Source organism: Dasypus novemcinctus, chromosome 28, assembly GCF_030445035.2.
Source record: "Dasypus novemcinctus isolate mDasNov1 chromosome 28, mDasNov1.1.hap2, whole genome shotgun sequence".
NCBI classification, from domain to species: Eukaryota; Metazoa; Chordata; class Mammalia; order Cingulata; family Dasypodidae; genus Dasypus; species Dasypus novemcinctus.
Window position 1 is genome coordinate 34,088,119 of NC_080700.1, and position 23,755 is coordinate 34,111,873.

A 23,755-nucleotide genomic window follows, 5' to 3' on the forward strand; every position below is an offset into this window, starting at 1 on the left:
TTTAGTCCAATTATTTCTAAAAAGATTTTATCTCATCTCAAACCACCTGTGGACATTTTACCTTGATTTATTTTTTTATTTTTTTTGACATCTGAAACTGTCCAGCCTTCTCTGAGGCTCCTAATCTCCCAGTCTTCTTTGAAATCTCCTTCTTACTAATGGCCAAATTGTGCTGAGCATTTATTTATCTTTTGTAATTCATTTCCACTGCCACACACTCCTTGTTTCATGTCTTCTAACTGGTCTTGTCAAAAGGGTTTCCTTCCTATTCATCCAAATTATGAACAGATTTATCTTCCCAAAATACCCTTCAAATCTTCATTTTTCTGTGTGTTTACTTTCATTGGTGCTCTCCAAATGCCTGTAATAAAGTCCAAACTCTAGAGCAGGGGTTCTTAACCTTTAATGTTCCACAGACCCCTTACTAAGTCCACAGTGTGCTGTGTAGAATAAATATATCATACCCACACCAACACGTTCCCTACAAGAATGTTTTTTTGAATTTCAGTTCAACCTCACAGACCCCTTATTAAGAACTCCCACTATAGAGTGACTTTTTTTTTTCTTTCAAACTTCTCCATTATTTATTCCCATTCTGCCCTTCCAACAGTTTGTTCCATGCATTTTGTTAATGTGAACCTTTACCCCAGTCAGATCTGTACCAGTTGCTGTGTTTGGAACATGATTTGCTTACTGTCACATTTAAATCTTTATTCATGCCGTTCCCTTCACCAGTAATTCTTTCCTCCCCACCCCCCACCCCCAATCTAAATCCTACATATCCTGTGAAACCTCTTAGGCCCTACCTCCCTCATCATTAGCCCAGTCTCTTTACAATAGCCTATAGGATTAACTGTTTAATTTTACCGCCACTGCTGCTTTGGCACATATTCGTGTTTTGATAAGTTTACCTTTTTAAAAATGCACGGATTGTCTCCCTTTAGAATTTCAAGATCTTGTAGAGGAAATGTTTAGTCTTTCACTGCCTCAAATACAATACTGTACACTTCGCAGGTGCTCAGGAAATATTCTTATGGATGATTTATGACTAGAGGATAGTCCGTCTCTTGGGAGTTTTTCAAAACAGTCTGGCTTTTTCATTTCTCTGTAATAGATGTATATTGTACTATTTAAACTCAGAGATAGGAACCAAATTATGCTGGAGGCTACCTTGAGTCTATATTTCAGACATAGATAAATGTTTTACACAAGTTAAGAGGACATATGTAAAGAATTCAGATAACTTTGGTATGGATTCTAGAACTTTTTAAGTCCTACAAATGTAATTTAAAAAAAAAATTTGTAGAGCATGTGAATGTGCAAGCATTGATAGAATAATTTCCTGCGAATAGTTTTAGAAATTTTAAATCCCATCTTTAACTTTTTAATTTTTAAATGCCTGATTTTACAGTATTATATACTTAAGTTTGAATGATTTATTTGTGCAACATTCTAATTGCATTTTTAAATTAGGTTGTAAGTTTGTTTTGCATGAATCCGTTTTACTCTAAAATAGGTCCTAAACAGAACAGTGATTTAGTTTACTTTCAGTGATTGCTAGTCAGAGAGCTTTTCCATTACATTAGTAGTGAGGAGTTTTAATTCAACCATTTACATAAAAAATAGTTTTTTTCAAATAGAAAAGTTCGAATATATGTTTTCATTGTATTAATGAATCAGTTGTTCGTTATGTAACATTATAGCACTAATAGTATAATCATTAGCTTCTACTTCTTAATTTCAAGCTGTTTTTATTTTGTTTTATAGAATAATAATAACCTGGATGCCTGCTGTGCAGTTCTCTCTCAGGAGAGTACAAGGTATCTTTATGGTGAAGGAGACTTGAATTTTTCGGATGATTCTGGAATTTCTGGTCTACGCAATCACATGACTTCTCTGAACTTGGACTTGCAGTCACAGAATGTTTACCACCACGGTAGAGAAGGGAATAGAGTAAATGGAAGTCGGACTCTAATGCACAGCATCAGTGATGGACAGCTTCACAGTGGCCAGTCCAATAATGAACTATTTCAGCAAGAGCCACAGACGGCACCCGCTCAAGTTCCTCACAGCTTTAATGTTTTTGGAATGTCCAGTCCTTCTAGTGCTTCAAATTCAGCACCACATCTTGGATTTCACTTAGGCAGCAAAGGAACAGCTAACTTTTCTCAACAAACTCCCAGATTTAATCCCATTATGGTAACTTTAGCCCCAAATATCCAGACCGGTCGTAATACTCCCACATCTTTGCACATCCATGGTGTACCTCCACCTGTACTGAACAGTCCCCAGGGAAATTCTATCTATATTAGGCCTTACATTACAACTCCTAGTGGTACAGCTCGACAGACACAGCAGCATTCTGGCTGGGTATCTCAGTTCAATCCCGTGAACCCTCAGCAAGTCTATCAACCTTCACAACCTGGTCCCTGGACTACCTATCCTACATCTAGCCCTCTGCCACATACCTCAGCGCAGCAGCCCAGTCAGCAAGGCCACCAGACCTCCCATGTCTACATGCCTATCAGCTCACCTACGACTCCACAGCCACCAACAGTCCATCCCCCTGGTAGTTCACAGTCTTCTGCCCACGGCCAATATAACATTCAGAATATTTCAACAGGACCTCGAAAAAACCAGATTGAAATTAAACTTGAACCTCCGCAAAGAAACAGTTCTTCGAAGTTGCGTTCCTCTGGACCTCGAACCTCCAGCAGTTCCTCCTCGGTCAACAGCCAGACCTTAAATAGAAATCAGCCCACTGTTTACATAGCTGCCAGCCCCCCAAATTCCGACGAGGTGATGTCCCGTAGTCAACCTAAGGTCTATATTTCAGCTAATGCCACCACAGGAGATGACCAGGTCGTACGGAATCAGCCCACACTCTTCATATCCACTAACACTGGAGCATCTGCCACCTCCAGGAACATGTCTGGGCAAGTGAGCATGGGCCCTACCTTTATTCACCACCACCCCCCCAAAAGCCGGGCAGTAGGTGCCAACTCCGCAACTTCTCCTCGCGTCGTGGTCACTCAACCCAATACAAAGTACACTTTCAAGATCACGGTTTCTCCCAACAAACCCCCGGCAGTCTCTCCAGGGGTGGTGTCTCCTACCTTTGAACTTACAAATCTTCTGAACCATCCTGATCATTATGTAGAAACAGAGAGTGTTCAGCACCTCACGGACCCTGCTTTAGCACACATGGATAGAATAAACGATGCGCGGAAACTGAGCATGGGATCTGATGACGCTGCCTACACACAAGGTAATGTTAGCGTTACAAGTGGGAGATTTGCCAGGTGGGGTAAACAGGATGTGTTTGAGTTCACAGCAGAAATGACATCAGCATTATTGTTTAATCTTTTAATGGCAAAAGGTTTTAAATGTTGCATCAAATAATGTTGTCTTAACATTTGAGAGTATTCATATACATTTTTGAATTTGAATTTTATTTTCATTTAACTTGAAATGTGAATATTGGAGTGATCTGATCTTCAGAATTATCAACCCTGTTTGGAATTTTTTGGCATTCATAATACTTTTTTTTTTCAGTTAATCTTTTTTTCTTTCACAAGTGGTTTTGCTGGCTTCTCTTTTAAATTTTTGCAAATCAAAATCCATAAAAACACAAATTTTAATACAGGTTAGTTGACTCTCGACTAATATGGCAATTCTCCTTTCTTCAACCAGATATTGGAAGAATAAAGAATTCATTTTTATAATGACATGTTGGTCTTAGTTTATATCAAATCTAAATTGTTAGGAGCAGATGTGGCTCAAGAGGTAGAGTTCCCACCTCCCACATAGGAGGTCCCAGGTTTGGTTCCTAGTACCTCCTGAAGAAAAAACAAAAAGGACAAATGAAAAGGCCAACTCAGGGAGGCCAAAGTGGCTTCTGTGATGGAGCACTGGCTTCCCACATACGAGGCCTCGGGTTCAATCCCCAGCCCCCAGTACCTAAAAAAAAAAAATCTAAACTGCTGCAAAACTCAGAGAAATTTGAACCTTTTTGCTGATAGTTGTCTCTCTCAATCTCCCTTAAGTTTTCACTTAGTGCAACATTTTTCATTCCCCATTATCTCTACAGAAGACCATCTATACTTGACTGGGAACCTGTTTGAGTTGTGTTTTTTTTTAATATATATAATTTTTTTTTTAATTCAGTGGATTTTTTTTTCTTTTTTTTTTTAGAAATATTAGGGGTTTTTTGTGAGTTTGTTTATTTTTAGAATTACTCCCCAGGGCTTTTTTACTTTTATTTTTTCTTCCCCGCTTTTCACACCCCCCCCCCCCATGTTGTTATTTGCACTTGCTCTCTGCTCTCTGTGTCCATTCACTGTATGTTCTTCCGTGTCTGCTTGTCTTTTCTTTTTGACTTTCTCCTTAGGAGACACTGGGATCTGATCCCCCAACCTCCAGTGTGGGAGAGAGGCACTCAGTTGTTTGAGCCACTCATCCCCCTGGTCTTCTGCATCTCTCATTATCTCTCCTCTGTGTCTCCCTTTTTGTTGAGTCATCTTACCAGCTCTCTGCGGCACGGGCCAGCTTGCCTTCACCAGGAGGCCCCAGAAATCGAACCTGGTACCTCCCACATGGTCAACAAGAGTCCAATCGCTTGAGCCACATGGACTTCCCAAAATTCAGTGTTTTGCTTTTTTTTAGGAGGTACTGGGGTTTGAACCCGGGTCCTCGTACAGGGGAAGCAGGCACTCAACTACTGAGCTGTGCTCACTCCACAGCAGGTTATTTCTTATATTAAACTGATATCTTAACATATTATTGTGAAAATTATGTGCAAATATAAAAATAAATTCAAACTAAAAAAAGAATATTCACTCATATAAATACACATATATACACTCTTTTTTTTATGGGAACACTACATCTGTGGGTATACATAAACGTATATGTGGGAATATATACCTACTTCACAATATATACAACATAAATATACTCTACGGGAATAGACACCATTTTTTACTCAATATATGTTAAGATCTTTGCTTAATGTATATTAAGAGCATGGTGAAATGCATGTCCAATTTATTTCGTTTTTTAAGTTTTCATTATTTTTAACAGCTTTATTAAGAAATAGGTCACATACCATATAGTTTGCCTGTTTAGAGTATACAGTGCTTTTTAGTGTACTCAAAGATAGGTATAATCATTACCACAATTTTAGAACATTTTCATTGCTTCAGAAAGAAGCAATGTACTTTTAGTTATCCACACCCCATCCATCACCACCCCAGCCCTAAACAACCACTAATCTATTTTCTTTCTATATAGATTGCCTGTTCTGGACATATATAAATGGAATCTTACAATTTGTGGTCTTTGTGACTAGCTTCTTTCACTAGCATAATATTTTAAGGTTCATCCATGTTGTAGCATGTATCAGAACCTCATTCTTTTTTATGGCTGAACGGTATTCTACTGTATAGATATATACCACATTTTGTTAAACCACGCATCAGTTAATGGACATTCGGGTTGTTTCCACCTTTTGGTTTTACTGTGAATAATGCTTCTGTCCATATTCATGTACAAGTTTTTGTGTGGACATTATTTCTCTTGAGTATGTACCTGGGAGAGTATTGCTGGGTCAAAATGGTAACTTCGTATTAATCATAGTTTTCCATGGCAATTGTACTATTTTACATCCCCTTAGCAATGCATAAGGATCCTAATATTTCCATATCCTCCTCATCACTTGATTGTATCTCATTATTTGATCATAGCCGTCCTAGTGGGTGTGGCATGATATCTCATGATTTTGATTTGCATTTTTCTAATGACTACTGATGTTGGGCATCTTCTTATGTGCTTATTGACCATTTGTATACCTTTGGAGAGATGTATTCAAGTCCTTTGCCCATTTTCTAATTGGGTTGTTTGTCTTCTTATTGTTGAGCTGTGGGAGTTCTTTATATAGTCCAAATAACCTTATCACATATATGACTTACACCTGTTTTCTCCCATTGTTTAGGTTGTGTTCACTTTTTTGATAATGTCCTTTGATGCACAAAAGTTACTAACTTTGAAGAAGTCCACTGTATCTTACTTTTTGTTGTTGTTACTTAGGCTTTTGATGTCTTCACCAAGAATTCATTGCCAAATCTGAGGTCATGGAAGATTTACCTCTATGTTTTCTTTTTAAGAGTTTTATAAAACTGTAAAACTATAGTTTTATTGTTTTGATCTTGGACTATTCTTCTCCTCTTACATATTAAGATTTGTTTTGGCTTTTCAAGGTCCTTGCAATTCCATATGAATTTTAGAATCAGCTGTTACCAGTTTCTACAAAGAAGTCAGCTGGGATTCTGATAGAATTCTAAACATACTTGATTTATTTAAAATGCAACCAGAACAAAAGGGATATAAAGAAAAGTTCACCTGTGACAAAAAGCTATTAACAAACAGTTGATTGTATATGTTTCTAGAAATTGTATATTAAGCCTGTATACTTACACCTCTTTTTATACAAATGGAACATACTTTGCTTTTTTTTAAAATCATTTTACATGTTTGAGAATATTCCATGTAAGCAAATGCAGATCTACCCCTTTTTAAAAAAATAGCCACATCCATAGTATTTTACACCGTAATCTCTTTAACTCAGGGGTTCTTGAACAGGGGGTCCATGAGATTGAATTGAAAATTCAAAAAAACATTATTCTCGTGGTTACGTATTGGTGTGGGGGGTGATACATTTATTAAATAATACACAGTATAGTGTGGACTTAGTAAGGGGTCCATGGTTTTCATCTGACTGGCAAAGGGGTCCATGGAATAAAACAGGTTAAGAACACCTGCTTTAACCAGTTCTTTTTTGATGGCCTTTAAGATAGCAGCTGATCTTGCCTTCCCAACAGTGCTGCACTAGAAATCCTTCTGTATGCATATTTGTGCCCATGTCCAAGTATGTTGGCAGAAGAGATTACTAGGAGTGGCACGGCACTGCTGTGTCAAAGGATATGTGTGTTTTTAATTTTGTTAGATGTATCATTTAGGCTTGAATAAGCTGCAATAACAAAATGGTTGGAAACAACAGAGATTTCTTTCTAGCCCAAACACCCGGTCCATTATAGATTAGTTGGTGGGCTCTGCTCTATATCATCCTCACTCAGGGACCCAGGATGAAGTAAGCTCCTTCTCCATGATTGCACGAGTGCACGATGACAAAGGAAGTAGAGCAATCAGTGTGGCCCCCTAAAGATTCTGCCCCTGCATATGGTATTCTTTAGCCACAACAAGCCATATGGCCACACCTAACTTCAGAGGAAATGGGGAAGTGCTGATTAATGACTTACATGAGGCAGAGAGCCAAAAATATTTTGTGAATGACACTAATCACTATCACAGTAGATATTGCCAGTGTTAATTTTGAGGCCCTCTTTAAGACATCTATACCAGTTTATGCCCCCTCATTTTTAAATGGGGAGTTAGTTTAGGAAAAATTTTTAAGAATGCTCTTTTCCGCCTTCCCTCCCTAACACATCACAGGTAATTGAAAAAAAAAAAAAATACATGTTTGTCAACCTGGTAAGTAAAATAAAAATAATTTGTTTATCTTTAAATATAAGTGAGGTCGAGCATCTTTTCATGTATTCATTTTTAAACCTTTGTGTGTCTTTTTTTGTGTGCATGTGTGTGTGAGCAAAACTTTGTTTTTGTAAGCTCCTTAGTCTGGTCTTTCTAGTTTGTTGTGTTTAATTTGGTCAATATTTGTTGTTGTTAAAATTTTATTTACTTTTATATATCCACAGTTATCAATCTTTTTTTGCCCTATGGCTTCTGGGTTTTATTTTGCTTGCTTAGAAAGCCCTTCTCCATTCCACAATTTTTCAAAAAGAATAGAAATTTTGTGCTGCATCTTCTTTGTAGCTACATGATACTCCTTAAAACTATACTGAACTGACCTCATTTCTCTTCCATATGGAAAAACTTTAAAAACTTGAAAATAGCTGCCATATCCCCTTGTAAAGTCAAAACCTTTCTAAACTTTAAACATCCCGGTTCCTGTAATGTTTTATCCAGTTGTATTTCTTTCAGGACCTTTGGTGTCTCTGGGCCCCAGTTTACTTTATCTGTAAAACGGAAATTACAGACGTCATCTATCCTTAATGCTATAAAATTGCGTGCAGAATCTTAATTATGTACAAATAAGTGCCAACAGATTCTTACCTAACAGAGGCCCCACAGTTCTGCTAAAATAGCATAACACTCACCTCATTAATGTCAAAATAATTTAAATTTCCTATAATTAATTACAGAGGTTAAGCATCATTCCTCATAGTTTTGTTGTTGAATCTGTTGCCCAGATTATGGGAACTGTTATATCACTACTGCAAGATAATGGTTTAATACGGTCCTTAACAATAGCAAAATAGATGAAAGTATCAGGACACTTTTAAATTTTAATGTATAATTGCTATCTTTGAATGTTTTGTGACTTAACCATCTAATAATAAGTGACTGCAGTTACACTGTGGTGTATAAAACAGATATGATCTCTGCTGTCAACAAAATTAGAGTCTAAAAAGCTATTTTAGAAGCTGGCATTGTACCTTCTGAAAGACTTAGGCATATAAAATTATCATGATAGACAAACTTAAAAGGCACTGTAGTGCTCGCTTTGGCAGCACATATACTAAAATTGAAACAACACAGAGAAGATTAGCATCACCCCTGCGCAAGGATGACACGCAAATTTGTGAAGCTTACCATATTTTTCAAAAAGGACCCATCCCTTCCAGACCACCGCATTCCAAGAGTGCCCTACCTCTTAGCCCACTGCCCCCCCAAGCCATGCATGAGAAGAATTCACTTTTAACCAGAGGCTTTACTCAGAGTCTAATCCTCTCCCCTTGAGCTAATGTTTTCCCACCTATTGATGTACTGTATAAATCACGTCTGCACCTTCCACCAGGGAGCTGAAGTCTCTCCTCAGACCCCCTCCGTTGGGAGAACTTCCCAATAAACTGCCTGCCTGCAAAAAAAATAAAAGGCACTGTAAGTTTTATTTATATAATGTTTTCCAGTGGCAAATTTTTTTTAATAGTTCTAAGATGTTTGTATAAATAACAGGTATATTTTCCAATGACTAATGTATTTTTTAATATGTATATTGCAAGAAATGAAACATTATTTATACTGTAGAATGCCTATAATTTAGCAAAGCTAACACTGTCTGGAACTTCTAGGGTGTTTTCCTAATTACAGATAAAACTGAGAAACTAAGAAATTGTCTTCATTGGAAGCTGACAAAAGTTAGATAAAGACTGAACTTTCTGAAATTGCTATATAAACATCTAGCATGCCTGTAATAGTGCTTTAAGAACCCTGGTATTTAAATTAACTAATAGTTATTTTAACAACCACAAGAGGGAGACACAGGCTTAAATTACTTTCAACCCATTAAAATTTAATTTTGATTGAAAGATGATTTAAAAGGTGCTGAATAATTTTTCTATACCTCTAATACCTCCTCCTTTTTCATCTATTTAGGAGGGCAGGTTAGACAAGTAAGTTTATCTTCTGTATCTGTAATTCCTTTGCTTTTCATCTGTTTAGGAAAACAGGCTAGGCAGGTAAGTTTAGAAAACTAAAGAACTCAGTATATGATTGGAATGTTAAATACACACTTATTTTATTACCTTGTTGGAACTACCAGTGACAGCAATTTAGAAAGCTTGCCATATTTCATAATGTATTAAATCTTGATAAGTGATACTAAAAAACATGAAGGCTAATAAACATTCAAGGAGAGTATAAAATAAATCTTGTTTTCATTTTATCAATACTTTCTATTTATTTGATTTATTAAAGTTAGAATTTTACTCCATTAACTATAAAATTATTATTGTTATTTTTTATTTAATAGATATTTATCAAGTGCCTACAATTTTCAGGATTTAATACTAAGATACCAGGTTTCAAAATTGAATTCAGTGTTTTCCCTCAAGGAGTTTGAGATTTAATTGAGCGATGTACTTGATAATGGAACATCTAACGTGCTGAATTACTTCAAAATAAACTAGTCTAACAATTTCTAAAAAAAGTTCTTCTTTAGTATGATGCTGATTTATAAATACAAAGTAATTATATGTAAGCTCTTTATGAAGTTTGTTAACTTTAATTTTTTTCCTCCCTTCACACTTTATTCATGGCATTAATTTAGTTAATGCCCTTTGAACAGGCAGTATAAAAATTAAACCTCTACAATTACTATCCAGATTATCAGGGTTTAATTACTTATATATGACTAGATATTGTTTTAATGTTTACCAAGGTTATACAAATCCATTGGTACAGAACAGTTTATAATAAAAACCAGTGCATGATCTTTCTTTTCCCTTTGCTACTCCCAGGCCCATTCCCCAGTATAACCACTTTTAACCATTTCTACTTTTCAGTCCTTACTGTTATTTTAATATGGCTTTAAAAATACAGGGAAGCAGTTGTAGCTCAGTAGTTGAGTGCCTGCTTCCCATATATGAGGTCCCGGGTTCAATACCGAGTACCTCCTTTTAAAAAAAAAAAAAAAAATTTCTTTATGCTGTTGTTTTTCCTTTACCAGCTTTAAGGGTTTTTTCCCTGCTAACTTCTTGCCAGCATAGATAAGGCTTGTAGCTCCCAGACTATTAGCACCCTTTCCTGTCTCTTTAATTCTCCTCTTCCCAACTCATAGCATTATTAATTTTACTTACAAAACTTACATTTTCATAGTAGATAACTTTTACATTTTGTCCATAACCATAATTATACATTTTTATGCTTATTCTGTAGGAATTATAAAAGCTGAAAGGTAATACATGGCATATATGCACAATAGTCAGACTTGTAAATGTTCACTGCAGAGCCAAGTAGTTTATATTATAGTTCTTTCCTTGTACCGTTTTTTGTTTTCCTTGGAATTATTGTTTTTTTCCCATTCTCTGCCTCTATTATATTTTTTAAATATCTCCAAGATACTATTACTTTTTCCAGGGGACCTCTCTTCTCTGATACATTATTGACATATTGGGTGTTCACTAGCCTTACTGACAGCCATCATCCAAGGATTTCTTTTTGTTGTGTTTACAAATCCACACCACCATTTCCTGAATCCTTCCTCCTTGGTTCCTGCGTTTTGGTAGAATCCTCTATACCACCCTGATAAAGGGCTTAGGTGATAACTTCTCTCAGTCTTTAAATGTCTAAAAATATCATCATATTTGAGAGCTATTTTGGCTGTGTATAGAAACCAATTGGCCGCAGATGTTCTGGTTATATTTCTGAACCCTCAGTTCTGTATCATTGGTCCTTAAACCCATCCTTGTGCCCCTACCACACTGTTTTGACTGCTGAGGTTTGTCTAAGTTTTTAAATTGGGAAGTATGAGTCCTCCAACTTTGTTGCTGTTGCTGCTGTTGTTTCCCCCAAAACGTTTTGATTATTCCTGGTCTCTTACCCTCCCCTATTATATTTGTTGACTAGTCTTTCAGCACTGCATCTTTCTTTACTCTCTTTCATTCATCTTTGCCATTTCATCTGTTTTCATTCTTTCAGAAACTTGTTGAAATCTCTTGTCCATTATTGCTTTCTGCCTTTTTTTTTTTTTTTTTAAGATTTGTTTATTTATTTCTTCCCTCTCCCTCCCTTGTCTGCCTTCTTTGTCCATTCACTGTGTGTTCTTCTCTGTTTGCTTGTATTTTCATTAGGTGGCTCTAGGAACCAATCCTGGGACCTTCCGGAGTAGACAAGAGGCAATCATTCTCTTGCACCACCTCAGCTCCCTGGTTTGCTGAGTCTCTTATTGTCTCTCCTCTGTGTCTCTTTTTGTTGTTGTTGTGTCATCTTGCTGCTTCAGCTCGCCATGTTGCCCAGCACTCCTGCTGAGGGTGGCACTCCGTGTGTGCCAGCTCACCGCACAGGCCAGCTTGCCTTCACCTGGAGGCCCTGAGTATCGAACCCTGGACTTCCTATATGGTAGACAGGAGCCCAGTTGCTTGAACAGCATCCGCTTCCCCTTCTGCCTATTCTTTATTGTTATTGGATTATACCTGATTTAGTCTTCTGACATTATCATGGGATTTATGAGAAAGAAGATAATGTAAATACAATGCTTGGTCAACTATCTTTAAAAGAAAGTCCTGGCTAGTGTAATTGAATCTTTATAGCTTGACGTTTAAGTCAGTATTAGTCCATTTCAAAATAAATGGCAGTGCTGGCGTGGCATTTACCTACTGAAGTCTGTGTAGCAAATCACCCCTCTGCCTGTTTAAGTATATATTTCTAGATTGTGCATGAGCCTAGTTCATCTGTATGTGCAGTTGGTACTATATTTCTTTTGTCCAAATAATAACTCATGATGTGTACTTCATTGATTTTGTTTATAACAGTTTCTTCACATGCCCAAACAAAAACCAAAAAAAAGTATGTCAAATCTCTGCTTGTGTTCATTTTCTGTAACAGTGGTGAAAATTAATTTCTAGCCTCACCTAGTAACTGCAGCCCTCATTTTGTAAGCATTCCTTGTTAAAGCTCTCCCTGGTAGAAGTATGTTCTTATGACAACTCTTTTGTCTCAGTCAACACCTAACCTTTCTTCATTTAGCGGAGGCTGATCAGAGCAAAGGTGTCTTTATAATAATATATAAAATTATCCATCTTCAAATAGGAATCTATTCATATTTGATGCTAGTGATGCTATTTCTTAATGGACAAGTACTGTGTAATATGTTTGCACAGAGAAGATTAAAATTGCAGACAAAACCACATTTAGAGGGAAGTGGATGTGGCTGAAGGGATTGGTTTCCTGCCTACCATATGGGACCTCCCAGATTCAGTTCCTGGTGCCTCCTGGAGAAGGCGAACTGTCACGACCCGCATGCACAGCAAATTGACACAACAAGATGACACAGAAAAGAGACAGAGGAAAGGCAATGAGAGACACAACAAAGCAGGGAGCTGAGGTGACTCAAGTGATTGAATGCCTATCCCCCACTCTAGAAGGTCCTGGGTTCACTTCCCAGTGCCTCCTGAAGAGAAAACAAGCAGACACAAGAGAGTACACAGCAGTTGGACGGAGAACAGACAGCAACCTCAAACAACGAGGGGCGGGAATAATTAAGTAAAATAAATCTTTAAAAAAAAAAACATTTAGAGAAGAAAGGAATTTTGCTTTAGCTGAATTTTCGTAGTGATTTTTAGAAATTTACCTTGATTATCCTTTTTTCTCCATAATTCATTTTTTTCAGGTTAATATCAAAAAACCCCAAAACACAGACAAAAATTGGACTAGACAAATAATAAAAGTCCAGGACCTTACAAGAAAGAATTTTTTTTCTTATTTATAATTCAGTCAGACATACTTAAAAGATAGTAGTCTGCAAACTAGGTGTGTCATTTCTAGTACTATTGTCATAACTGTGCTCAGATATTTTGTTTTCACTGTAAAGTATCTCTTCATTAAATTGACAGGCTATGGACTCGGAATACACACACACACACACACACACATTTTTTTTTAGTTAGGCCAGTAGTTTATTGAGAAATGGGAGAAGAGAACAGGATTACACACTTTAACCTGTAGATTTGGGCTCCTCTAGGCAGAGAAAGTCATCGGAATATTTTACTTTAGAGTTTTAGTCCATTCATAGGAGATCTTACTCCCAAAGGCAGGCCACATCTTCAGCGATTGCAAAAACTCCTCTTTTTTGTGTGTGGGTTTCCAAGGATATAATACTTTATTTCAGAAATATTCTGAAGCATTTACTCTTTAATTTCAAAAACATCCTTACGGTATCTTCAGCAACTGTTGTTCCTTCAATTCTCCTAAATCTTCTTTGAATCAGATTTCTGCCTAATATTAAAAGCTATCTCCCACTAACATTGGTTTTCTCTATAGCTCTTAACTCTAGTTTACTTCCATACTTTGAAATATCTGTTTGGGTATTGCTAGAGGAACCATATGTACCTGGGAGAATATTCACCAGTCCTGGAATGTATGCTATGAGATGCATTAGCTGGAAATAAATTAAAATATTCCTTTATGTCTTTCCATGTTGAAAAGTCATTAAGTAAAGCACTTCTTTATCTCTCTTAATGTTTAACATCTCTTAATGGTTTGCCTTAAAGTCATAATTTTCCAAAATGAATATTGCTATGCCAGCCTTATTTTAGTTTTATATTTGCCTGGTATATCAATTTCATTTCTCTAGCTGCCTTCAAAATTTTCCTTTTATCTTTGGTTTTCAGTAATTTGCCTAAGATGTGTCTAGATGTATTGTTTTTATTTTTAATACCACTTCAGGGTCTCTGTGGCTTGTTGTCTTTCATTAATTTCTAAAAATGTTTGGCCATTAGTTCTTCAAATATTCTGCCTTGCTGTCTTGTTTTGCTCTTCTCCTGCCTCACTAATTACACATACATTTGGTTGATATTGTTGCACAACCCTTGGGTGCTCTGTTCCTTTTTCTACTTCTCTTTGTGCCTTCAGTTTGGGTAATTTCTGTCAAGTTCTCTGATTCTTTTGTCTTTGTCCAGTGTCCAGCTCCTTGAAGGTAATCTTTATCTGTTATAATATCTATTTCTAGCATTCGATTATTTTTTATAATTTCCATTTCATCTCAAACTCTCCATCTCTTCATGTTGTCCACCTTTTCAACTAGATCCCTGACTAAACATATAAATCGTAGCTATTTTAAATTCCCTGTCTGGTAGTTCCAGCATCTGGGTCATCTTTATGGGTCTATTGATTGCTTTATCTCGTAATGATGGGTTGGGTTTTTCTCTTGCTTTTCTGTGTGTCCTCTACTTTTTTATTGGATGTCAAACATTGTGTATAGCAGAGCAGAAGAGATTGAGGCAAATAGTATTTATGCCTGCAAACAGGTACACCTCATTCTGGGGAGTTGGCTCAAATTAGTCAAGTGTAGAGCCGGGTGTGGATTTTGTTGCCTTCGGTGCACTATAGTCTCAAACACCTCCAGCTTTAGAGAGCTGCTTGAAGTGCAGGATATCTATTTTACTTTAAACCTTTCTATGCTGTGATGGGTCCCCATTGTACTCAGAACCCTTAATATAATCTGGCGCTACATGATCTGGCACAGGACCGGGTAGTAAATATTTTAGGGTTTTGCAGGCCACATAGTCTCTGTTGTAACTATTCAACTATGCTGTTGCAGGACAAAAAAGCCACGAGCATGGCTGTGTTCCAGTAAAATTTTATTTACAAAACAGGAAGAAAAGCATATAACTGAATTTTTAGAGTGTAGTCTATTGGTCTCATGTCTCTCAGAAGATAAGTTTAATTAGATTGCATTTATTATGTGTACTGACGTATTTGGAATTATTGCTGTCCCCTTTTGTTTTGTTCTTTTTACCCTCCTTTCTGGCCTTCTAGGTTGAAATTTTTTTATTTTCTTGTTCTGCGTTTTAATTTAGAAGCTGCAGATTCTCTAACTTTCTCTAGTAATGATCCCTAAATATTTAACATGCACATTTGACTTAGCAGCATTTGGGACTAATCTTCCTAAACACTTTCAAGAGCTTAAATGTTTCATCTCTAATCTTTGATTTCCAATTTCTTGTTATTCTTTTCTAATATTTGAGTTTTACTTTCTTTAAAACAATTTATGGCCCACTCCACCCCTACCATGGTCTTTTTTTTTGTTTTGTTTTAAAATCAGGCCTTTTTTAGATTTACTCACCTTCACTCCTTCCCTTTGTATCCTTCCTACAAAACAAAAACAAAAACTTTAGTAGTTCTTTCAGCAGCACCTGTGGTTGCTAAACTTTCCCAAACTTTGTCTGAAAATGTCTATTCTTCCAAACTCTGATAACTTAGGTTAAATTATTTTTTTTACTGCAGAGCTGGTATAGCTCAGTGGTTGAGTGCTTCACATATGTAAGGCCCTAGGTTCAATTCTCTGTACTTCCCCCCAAAAAAAGTTATTTTTACTTAACTCTTTGAACAAATTATTCCATTGTCTTTTGGTATCTGTTGTTTCTTTTCCCTTTTAAGAAATTCTCAGCCAGTGCCTCTTTGACTTTTACCTCTTCTCCATTCCCTTTGTTGTTTCTCCTTCTGGAACTCATTTTTTAAATATGTGTGAGAACTTTCAACTCCTTTTTCATGTTTTCTATCATTTTTCTCTGTGCATTCTAGATAATATTTATAGATCTGTCTTCCAGGTCACCAGCCCTGCCTTTGACTGTATCTAATCTCCTTTTCAGTTTATTCATCTTTTTCATTTCACTGACTTTTCATGTCTAGAGGTTGTTTATAGTACTCTTCAGAATCTGCTGTGTCTTTTGCTATGGTGTTCCCTCCGTTGTCACTGTAATCATTTTAAACAGACTTTTCATAGCTTCTTACAGGCTATTATGTAATCTTTCAGTTTGGGGGGTGGGGAGTCCTTTGCTATTGATTGTCATGGTGGGTCATTTCCTTGTTTAGTCAGTTTTCTACCTTGAGCTTCTCTTCACTGAAGACTTTTCCTCTCTGGTTCCCATTCTCCCTGGTAGTGGAAGTGGGTTGCCCAAGCACTTGGCCTTTGCTTCTACAAGGAACTCTAAGGGACTTAGCAGCTGGGGCTAATTGTTTTAATAATTTCTCACCCTGAGGGTTTTCTTTCTGCCCTTAGGATGTTAATTTTTTTTTTTTTAAAGATTTATTTATTTATTTAATTTCCCCCCCTCCCCTGGTTGTCTGCTCTTGGTGTCCATTTTGCTGCGTCTTGTTTCTTTGTCCGCTTCTGTTGTCGTCAGCGGCACGGGAAGTGTGGGCGGCGCCATTCCTGGGCAGGCTGCTCTTTCCTTTCACGCTGGGCGGCTCTCCTCACGGGCGCACTCCTTGCGCGTGGGGCTCCCCTACGCGGGGGACACCCTTGCGTGGCAAGGCACTCCTTGCGCGCATCAGCACTGCGCATGGCCAGCTCCACACAGGTCAAGAAGGCCTGGGGTTTGAACCGCAGACCTCCCATATGGTAGACGGACGCCCTAACCACTGGGCCAAAGTCCGTTTCCCAGGATGTTAATTTTGATCACTTGAGCGTGATATAGGTTAGGTTTCAGTTTCTCAGGAAATTTGTTTTCATCATATTCCCATATGTAATATTAAATAATATTGCAAATATGTATCTTACTAATTTCAACAGAAACATAAACCCTCATTTAATCATTAGAACTAAATAAATATGTTTAATATTTTACTTACATATCTGAAAAAAAATAGGGGGTTCTTTAAAACAAAATAATCATTACTTGAACAAATTTCAAAGTAATGTTCTTTGAGACATGTTAATCTTTGGATTACATTAGTGTCAGATCTTTGTTAGGAAAGATTATCTACTTTTTAAAATTCATAACTGAACCTAACAGCCTCCTCCTAACCTAAACCCTCATTTGGGTTCTTAAATACACTAGTGCCTTAGTATACCATAGTTCTTCCTTGTTTTTCAGATTTATAGGCATTTTTTAGGTGGTTTGTTTTACTTTATTTGGTTTTTGTTGTCATTTAGAACCAGAAAGTGAGAAGGAGGGAAGAAATACATTTAAATTTTCAGAAAGCAGTAGCATACTATGTAAAATATATTGAAAAGGTTAGTCATGGGAAGAAAAGATTTTAAACATCGTTGCTGTGTATTAAGAATACCTCCTGAAGCACCTAGAAAAGATTTGAAGTATTTGAACACGTTTTTTTGTTTTGCTTCACTGTGTTTTCTTAAATGTCCACTGGGCTGAGATCAGGTTGCTGGGAGGCGGCGGCTAATAACTCTGGCGGTATCAGGCATATATATAGCCTCCGACTCAGAAAATGTTCGTGGAATGATTGGATTTGATTGATACCCAGGCCCTCTTGATTGTGTCTACTGAATACCACTCAAATCCATTTCCCCTACCTAATCCTCCTGCTCACAGTCTTATTCTAGACCACTGTAATTCTTGGATAAACATCTGCAGTAGCCTGCTACTTGTGTGCCTTCTTCCATTCGTTCTCTATTAAAAGGAAGTTTTCTACACTTGAACGTCATCACTGTACTATGTCAGATCTTTCATTGGCTCCCCTATGTGTGTAGCAGTGGTCAAAACTGCCAGCCCTTTGGCAAATCCATCCTACAGACTGTTTTTATGTGTTTAAATCTTCTAATGTTACTGCTCTTTTAGGTGGTGCAGTCGTACTTTATTTAGGCTTGTCCCCCCTAGATATATAGTCATTTGAGTGTAACTGAATATGACCATTCAACATTGATCTAATTTGTCTAAGCTATTTAACTTTTTTCATTTTAATGACTATTTTTCACTTTTTTATGATACTTTCCTAAATCTGCCTGTTTTCTCATGGTAGGTTATCCCAAGCTGTCTTTTTATAGAAGTAGATTTGAGTCTCTTCACTTCAAAAACAGCATCATAAAAGATAAGCCTTCCGTTGCCCAGGGATGGATCACATGAACATATACCAATTTTTATGGCTTAGTTAGATGGCCTAAACAGTTCCTCATTCATGCTAGTAGTTTGATTGCTTATTTTGTTTCTCCAAAAATCTTAGGGGAGCAGATGTAGCTCAGTGTTGCATGCCTGCTTCTCATGTTGTATAAGGTTCTAGGTTCAATCCTTGGTACCTCCTAAGAAAAAATCTTGGGAAATTATTTTCACAAAATATAATCTGAGTTTAAGAAAATTATAAGTGTTTGATTAATCTAAAGGGTATCATTTAATTTTTACTTTGCAGTTTGAACAGTTTAGCCTATATTATTAATATTCAGGTGAATGGAAATCATTCTGCCTGTTTTATTTCTTGCATACATCAAAATGGATTCAACCTACTCTTACATTTGCTTTTGAAATATCTAAAATGTTTATATTAGAATATCTTATGCATAGAACAAATGTGTCAGATATTTTGGAGTAGACACTTGTCCTTTCAGAGGTTTGGATGTGAATGTGATAGCATGAGTGTATCTTTAGAGAAGTCATAGGCTGAAAATGCCGTCTTCAGCCATAAAGTGAGTTTATCCAAACCCTTACATATATATAAGTGAATGTTTAAACTCACTGTATTCTATTTTAATCTAGTTTGGGATTCCTGACAATTTATTGTTTGTCACAGAAATAATCATTTGTCTTTGTTTTCCCAAGCTTGCTTTTAACTGTTAGTTGACTGAAGTGGGTGGGTCCTCATGTTTCCTAATATGTATTCCAGCTTTGTTGGTACACCAGAAGGCCAGAATGGAACGGCTTCAAAGAGAACTTGAGATTCAGAAGAAAAAGTTGGATAAACTAAAATCTGAGGTCAATGAAATGGAAAATAATCTAACTCGAAGGCGCCTGAAAAGATCGAATTCCATATCCCAAATACCTTCCGTAAGTCTCTCTGACTGCTGTGATCTGTGTGCTTGAACCTGAGAGGGGGCAGTCTGTCCTGAGTGCAAAGGCTTCGACTCATATTTTAGAAATGCTCTTAATTCATCCTTGTTTTTCTGTCCTTACCTTCCCTTGCCAAACTCCACTCTTTCTTAACTAATGACATGAGAATTAAATGCAGATCTTTCTTACATGGAATTATTTTTCAGCTCGAAGAAATGCAGCAGTTGAGAAGTTGTAATAGACAACTCCAGATTGACATTGACTGCTTAACCAAAGAAATTGATCTTTTTCAAGCCCGAGGTAAAGTAGTTCAGTGCATACTCAGCTGAAATTTATTGTACTTATTTACCAACTATTTCCTGCAGTTAAAAGTGGACTTATCAGTCATAGTCATATTTTCTCAGAACACTGGGCTTTAAAGCCAGATATTGCTAAAATAACGACTAGGTTTTTATTTTCTTTTTCCAAAAAATTTGTATTTGGTTGATGAGTAACTTGATAAAGTTTATATCCTTCAAATCCACTTCAGTCATCTGTTAAGGGAAGACAGTGGTTAGTACATCTGGCTGTATTGGCAAAAGTATTGCTTTTATGTATTTGGAAACTCTGATAAATATACAATTTATTAAGATTAAAATATATGTATTCATAAACCTTTTTGTTTCCCTTTTTTTCTTTTACTTTTCAAGAATCATGCTTTTAAGAACATAACTAAAAAGGCACTCCCACCTCTCCATGGAACTATCTTATTTGATAAAATAGAGAAGAAAACAAATAAAAATATGGGTTTATACATTTGTAGGACAATGATATTTTTTATACTTGAGATATTAGTGACAAGCAGTAAACATTTACTAAAATGTAACTAAAAATGTTCTCAGTTTGATTCAGTTTAGACAATTAAAAGGAAATAGTATAAGTTAAACCTAATTCTGAAGTTGGGGAAATAATAAATATATAAAATGGAAAAGACAGGAGAGGGAAGGAAACCAACAAAAAAGCAGGCCTTGATCACACTTTTTGAGTGTATTCCAGAATCCAGCAAATTGAAAGATGAATATTTATCTCTTCTTTCAATATTATTTTAAAATATTGGTAAGCTCTTTATCTTGAAACATTTGTAGAAAAATGCCATAATTTAATTTTGGAGAGAAAAAGAAGGTTAGTGCTGGTCTAGATTTTATATAATCCTTGATTTTGTTCCTTTTGTTTAAAATATAAACCATTATAATACATTAGTACAAGATTTTTCTACTTATTACTTAAATACCATGTTTGACAATTAAAATTGTATTTTAAATTGTTAAGTTATTTTAATTTGACACATAGAACAGGGGTTTAGTTGAAATTCTGTTAAATGTCTTACCAGCATTGATTTGACTTATTTTCCCATTTACCACTTAGCTCTGTGAATACTATTATTATACCTACCTCAGCTGTTTTGAAATCCTTACATATAATTTGAGATTAGAGGTTCTAAATAAATGAAAAGCATTTCTTTTATATTGTGTTTTTTTTAGAAAGAGAATACTTGCTTTTTAAAAAATAAAATTAATATTTTTGAGCTATAAACATTGATACATTTATTTTTTATATATTTCAGGACCACATTTTAATCCCAGCGCTATTCATAACTTTTATGACAATATTGGATTTGTAGGTCCTGTGCCACCAAAACCCAAAGGTAGTGTATCCATTAAGTGTGAAAATGTTACATTTTGAAAAACAAAATTTTAGAAAATTTTTATTTTTAGCAACCTTCCACTCTAGAAATGCTTCAGACTTTGGCATTCTCAAATGGATTCATTAGGAAGATGTTTGTTTATTTTTACTTACATGCTGGGGATTGAGGAGGATGCAAAGGTGCAATGTACTTATTAGCGCTTTAAAAGTAGTAGACCTACCCTTAGAATTCATTATATACTCTTACTGTCTCAGATCTTGGTGAAAAACATCATTAAATGCAAACATTGTGTTCTTTAAAATAACAGACAAATGATGAGGGAAACCCTTACAGATTTAATTTTCATGAATATCTTATGTAATTTATACATGATTCTGAGTAAATCAAAACACCCTGAATTCCAGATGAATGATTTTTTAATATTATTTCCTGTTATCATTATGCATTATTGATAATCAGAGAACATATACACACCAAACCAAGACATGTCAAAATACATGTTGGAAGAATTTTCACATTCTCATACAGTATATCCTGCTCCCCACTCCCAATTTTAAGCACAATGTGATTAGACTTAGCTGTGACTGCATTTTTTTTTTTTTTTTTTTTTTTTTTACTTACATGTTTTTAAACAAACTTAGCTGGGGTGTAAAGAGCTGTTATTACAGAGGCGCAAGAGTGACACGAGGGCTCTTGGCACGGTAGGGCATGCTCAGTCACTGGAGGCTGTGTGGGTGTCGATTGAATAGAGAATAGGGAAAACGAGGGCATGAGCACCAGCTCCTTACCGTAAGCAGGTGGGTATTCCAGACTCTGAATGAGTTGCCTTAATGTCATCTTCTCTTTTCTCTTTGAAAAACTGGAATTTCTTTTATAAAAAGTTTCCTGTTTTGCTTTGTACATAGTCCTGTATTTGTGTGTTGGGGGTGGGAGGAAGGTCAAATGTAGAGGAAGCAAAATTGGTCTTACTGAAGCAGGATGAGTGCATGAGGATTCATTTTACTAGGCTTTCTACTTACTTTTGTATATGTTGAAAATTTTTATTTAGAAAAAAAATCCACTTCTTAAAAACTTTCACAGAAGATAAAAGCTTTTGTGCTGGCTGTTTCGGGTCAAAGTAAGGAATCCACCCTCTTTTGCCATACATGTAAGAGAGGGAGGCATCAGTTTCTTTTATAGAGGTTTAGCGAGATCTTGAAACCAGTTATGCTTCACAATGCAGAGATTTGTTTTCAACAGCTAAAATTAAATGCAGAAATCATGTAATCTCTTCGCAGAATCTAATTTTCTCTGTTCCTCAATTCTGGTTGGTAATAGTTTCCACATACCTCTAATAGAAATATCCGTACTTCTGCATACCAAATGAGACTGTGCATATGTAAAAAAAAAAAATTCTTTGGAGATTTTTCAATGAAAGAAAACATTCAGGCTTCCCAGTTGATCACCTTAGATATTATTTAAATAATGAAGTTTGCTGGCATTTAATAATAGACTGAAGTTTTGAGAGAGGTATTTGGTTATGGTCCCCTTCCTAAAACACCTTGGGGGTCAAACAAAAAGAATAGTAGGCAAAGTTCTACAAAAATGTGCCAGGTGGGAATGTTTTATAATACTTGAGTGAGAACAAAATTCTGGTAATGGGACGGATCCCCATGTTAAGACAGTCATTCTTTAAACTCATGTTATGCAACTGTGGGATATGAAATGATTTTAGATAGTAAAGAGCCCAGCTTTGTTTGGAATTGTATTTATTTTAATGTGCTTTAGGAGATATAACTGGTATTGCTAGACCCTTAATTTCTCAAATATTTTTATTAGCATAAGGTGAATGGGATGTTTGTTTTAAAATTATTCAAAGGAAAAATGCTACATAAATAATAGCCCGTGTTGTTTTCATGAATGTGACAAAACTGGTGAAGATGGAAAACCAATAAAGTTTGAGAACTGTGCAATAAAATGCTCTATAAGACTAATCAGTAAATAAAGGTACTGTTAAAGGGGTACAAAGTACCAGATTTCACTTAATTATTTTAAGTTTACTTTAAAAAATTAACTTCCTGTATTTTCATCTCCTAGGCAAAATAGTTTCTCTTTTAAAATACCAGAAAAGGTATCATTTCCTTAGAAACTCAGTGGAGTATATGGAATTTGCAAATTAATAAACATTACTTTAAAATAGTTTTGAATCTCAAAATTAAAACTTTGATGGGAGAAGTCCAGCAGTGCATGCTCCGTTCATCTTAAACCTCCCAAAAATAACTTACAGAAATATTATTCTAAATTTACAGTGGGAACCAGATAAGAAAGTGGTTTCATAAATGCAATATGTCTTAGAGACAGTCTTTGAAAATACTTTTTCCATATGTTTAAGATACCTCTCTGCATTCAACCACTCTAGAAAATTGTCCTATTAGAGCTACAGTGGCCCCATAGATTTAGTCCTGACTCTTTATTTTACCAGTAAAAGAGATTAGACCCAGAGGGTGCATGATTAATCTAAGATCATCACAGAGCAGAGAAATTGGGACCCAAAAGTATAGAACTCAGTTCTCACAGTTCTCAGTCTAGTATTCTTTGTACTATATCATCCTAAATATGATAAAAAATAAATCAAGAAGGGAAGTGTGGTAAAAATGTTTATACATATTACTTCTCCAGAATCTATTGTTGATACATAGTTAGATAAACCATTAAAAATTATATTTTTATTTTA

At 35.9% G+C, this 23,755-nt stretch overlaps 1 protein-coding gene and 1 non-coding gene across 7 annotated transcripts in view; both read left to right on the forward strand.

Moving 5' to 3' along the window:
- TAB2 (TGF-beta activated kinase 1 (MAP3K7) binding protein 2) overlaps window positions 1–23,755 on the forward strand; it is an 84,920-nt gene that overhangs the window by 58,639 nt on the left and 2,526 nt on the right. For 4 of the 6 annotated variants that reach the window (XM_058289703.2, XM_058289701.1, XM_058289702.2 and 1 more), the window contains 4 exons: window positions 1,768–3,268; window positions 19,195–19,355; window positions 19,565–19,658; window positions 20,962–21,042. In XM_058289703.2, the coding sequence (XP_058145686.1) occupies window positions 1,768–3,268; window positions 19,195–19,355; window positions 19,565–19,658; window positions 20,962–21,042 (1,837 nt within the window). The remainder of the gene's footprint in view (window positions 1–1,767; window positions 3,269–19,194; window positions 19,356–19,564; window positions 19,659–20,961; window positions 21,043–23,755) is intronic. The other 2 variants (XM_071212536.1, XM_071212537.1) reach the window with 2 other exon arrangements.
- On the forward strand, window positions 8,633–8,739 carry LOC111758985 (U6 spliceosomal RNA). The gene has a single exon (XR_002793091.2). It is a non-coding gene; the product is annotated as a U6 spliceosomal RNA (small nuclear RNA).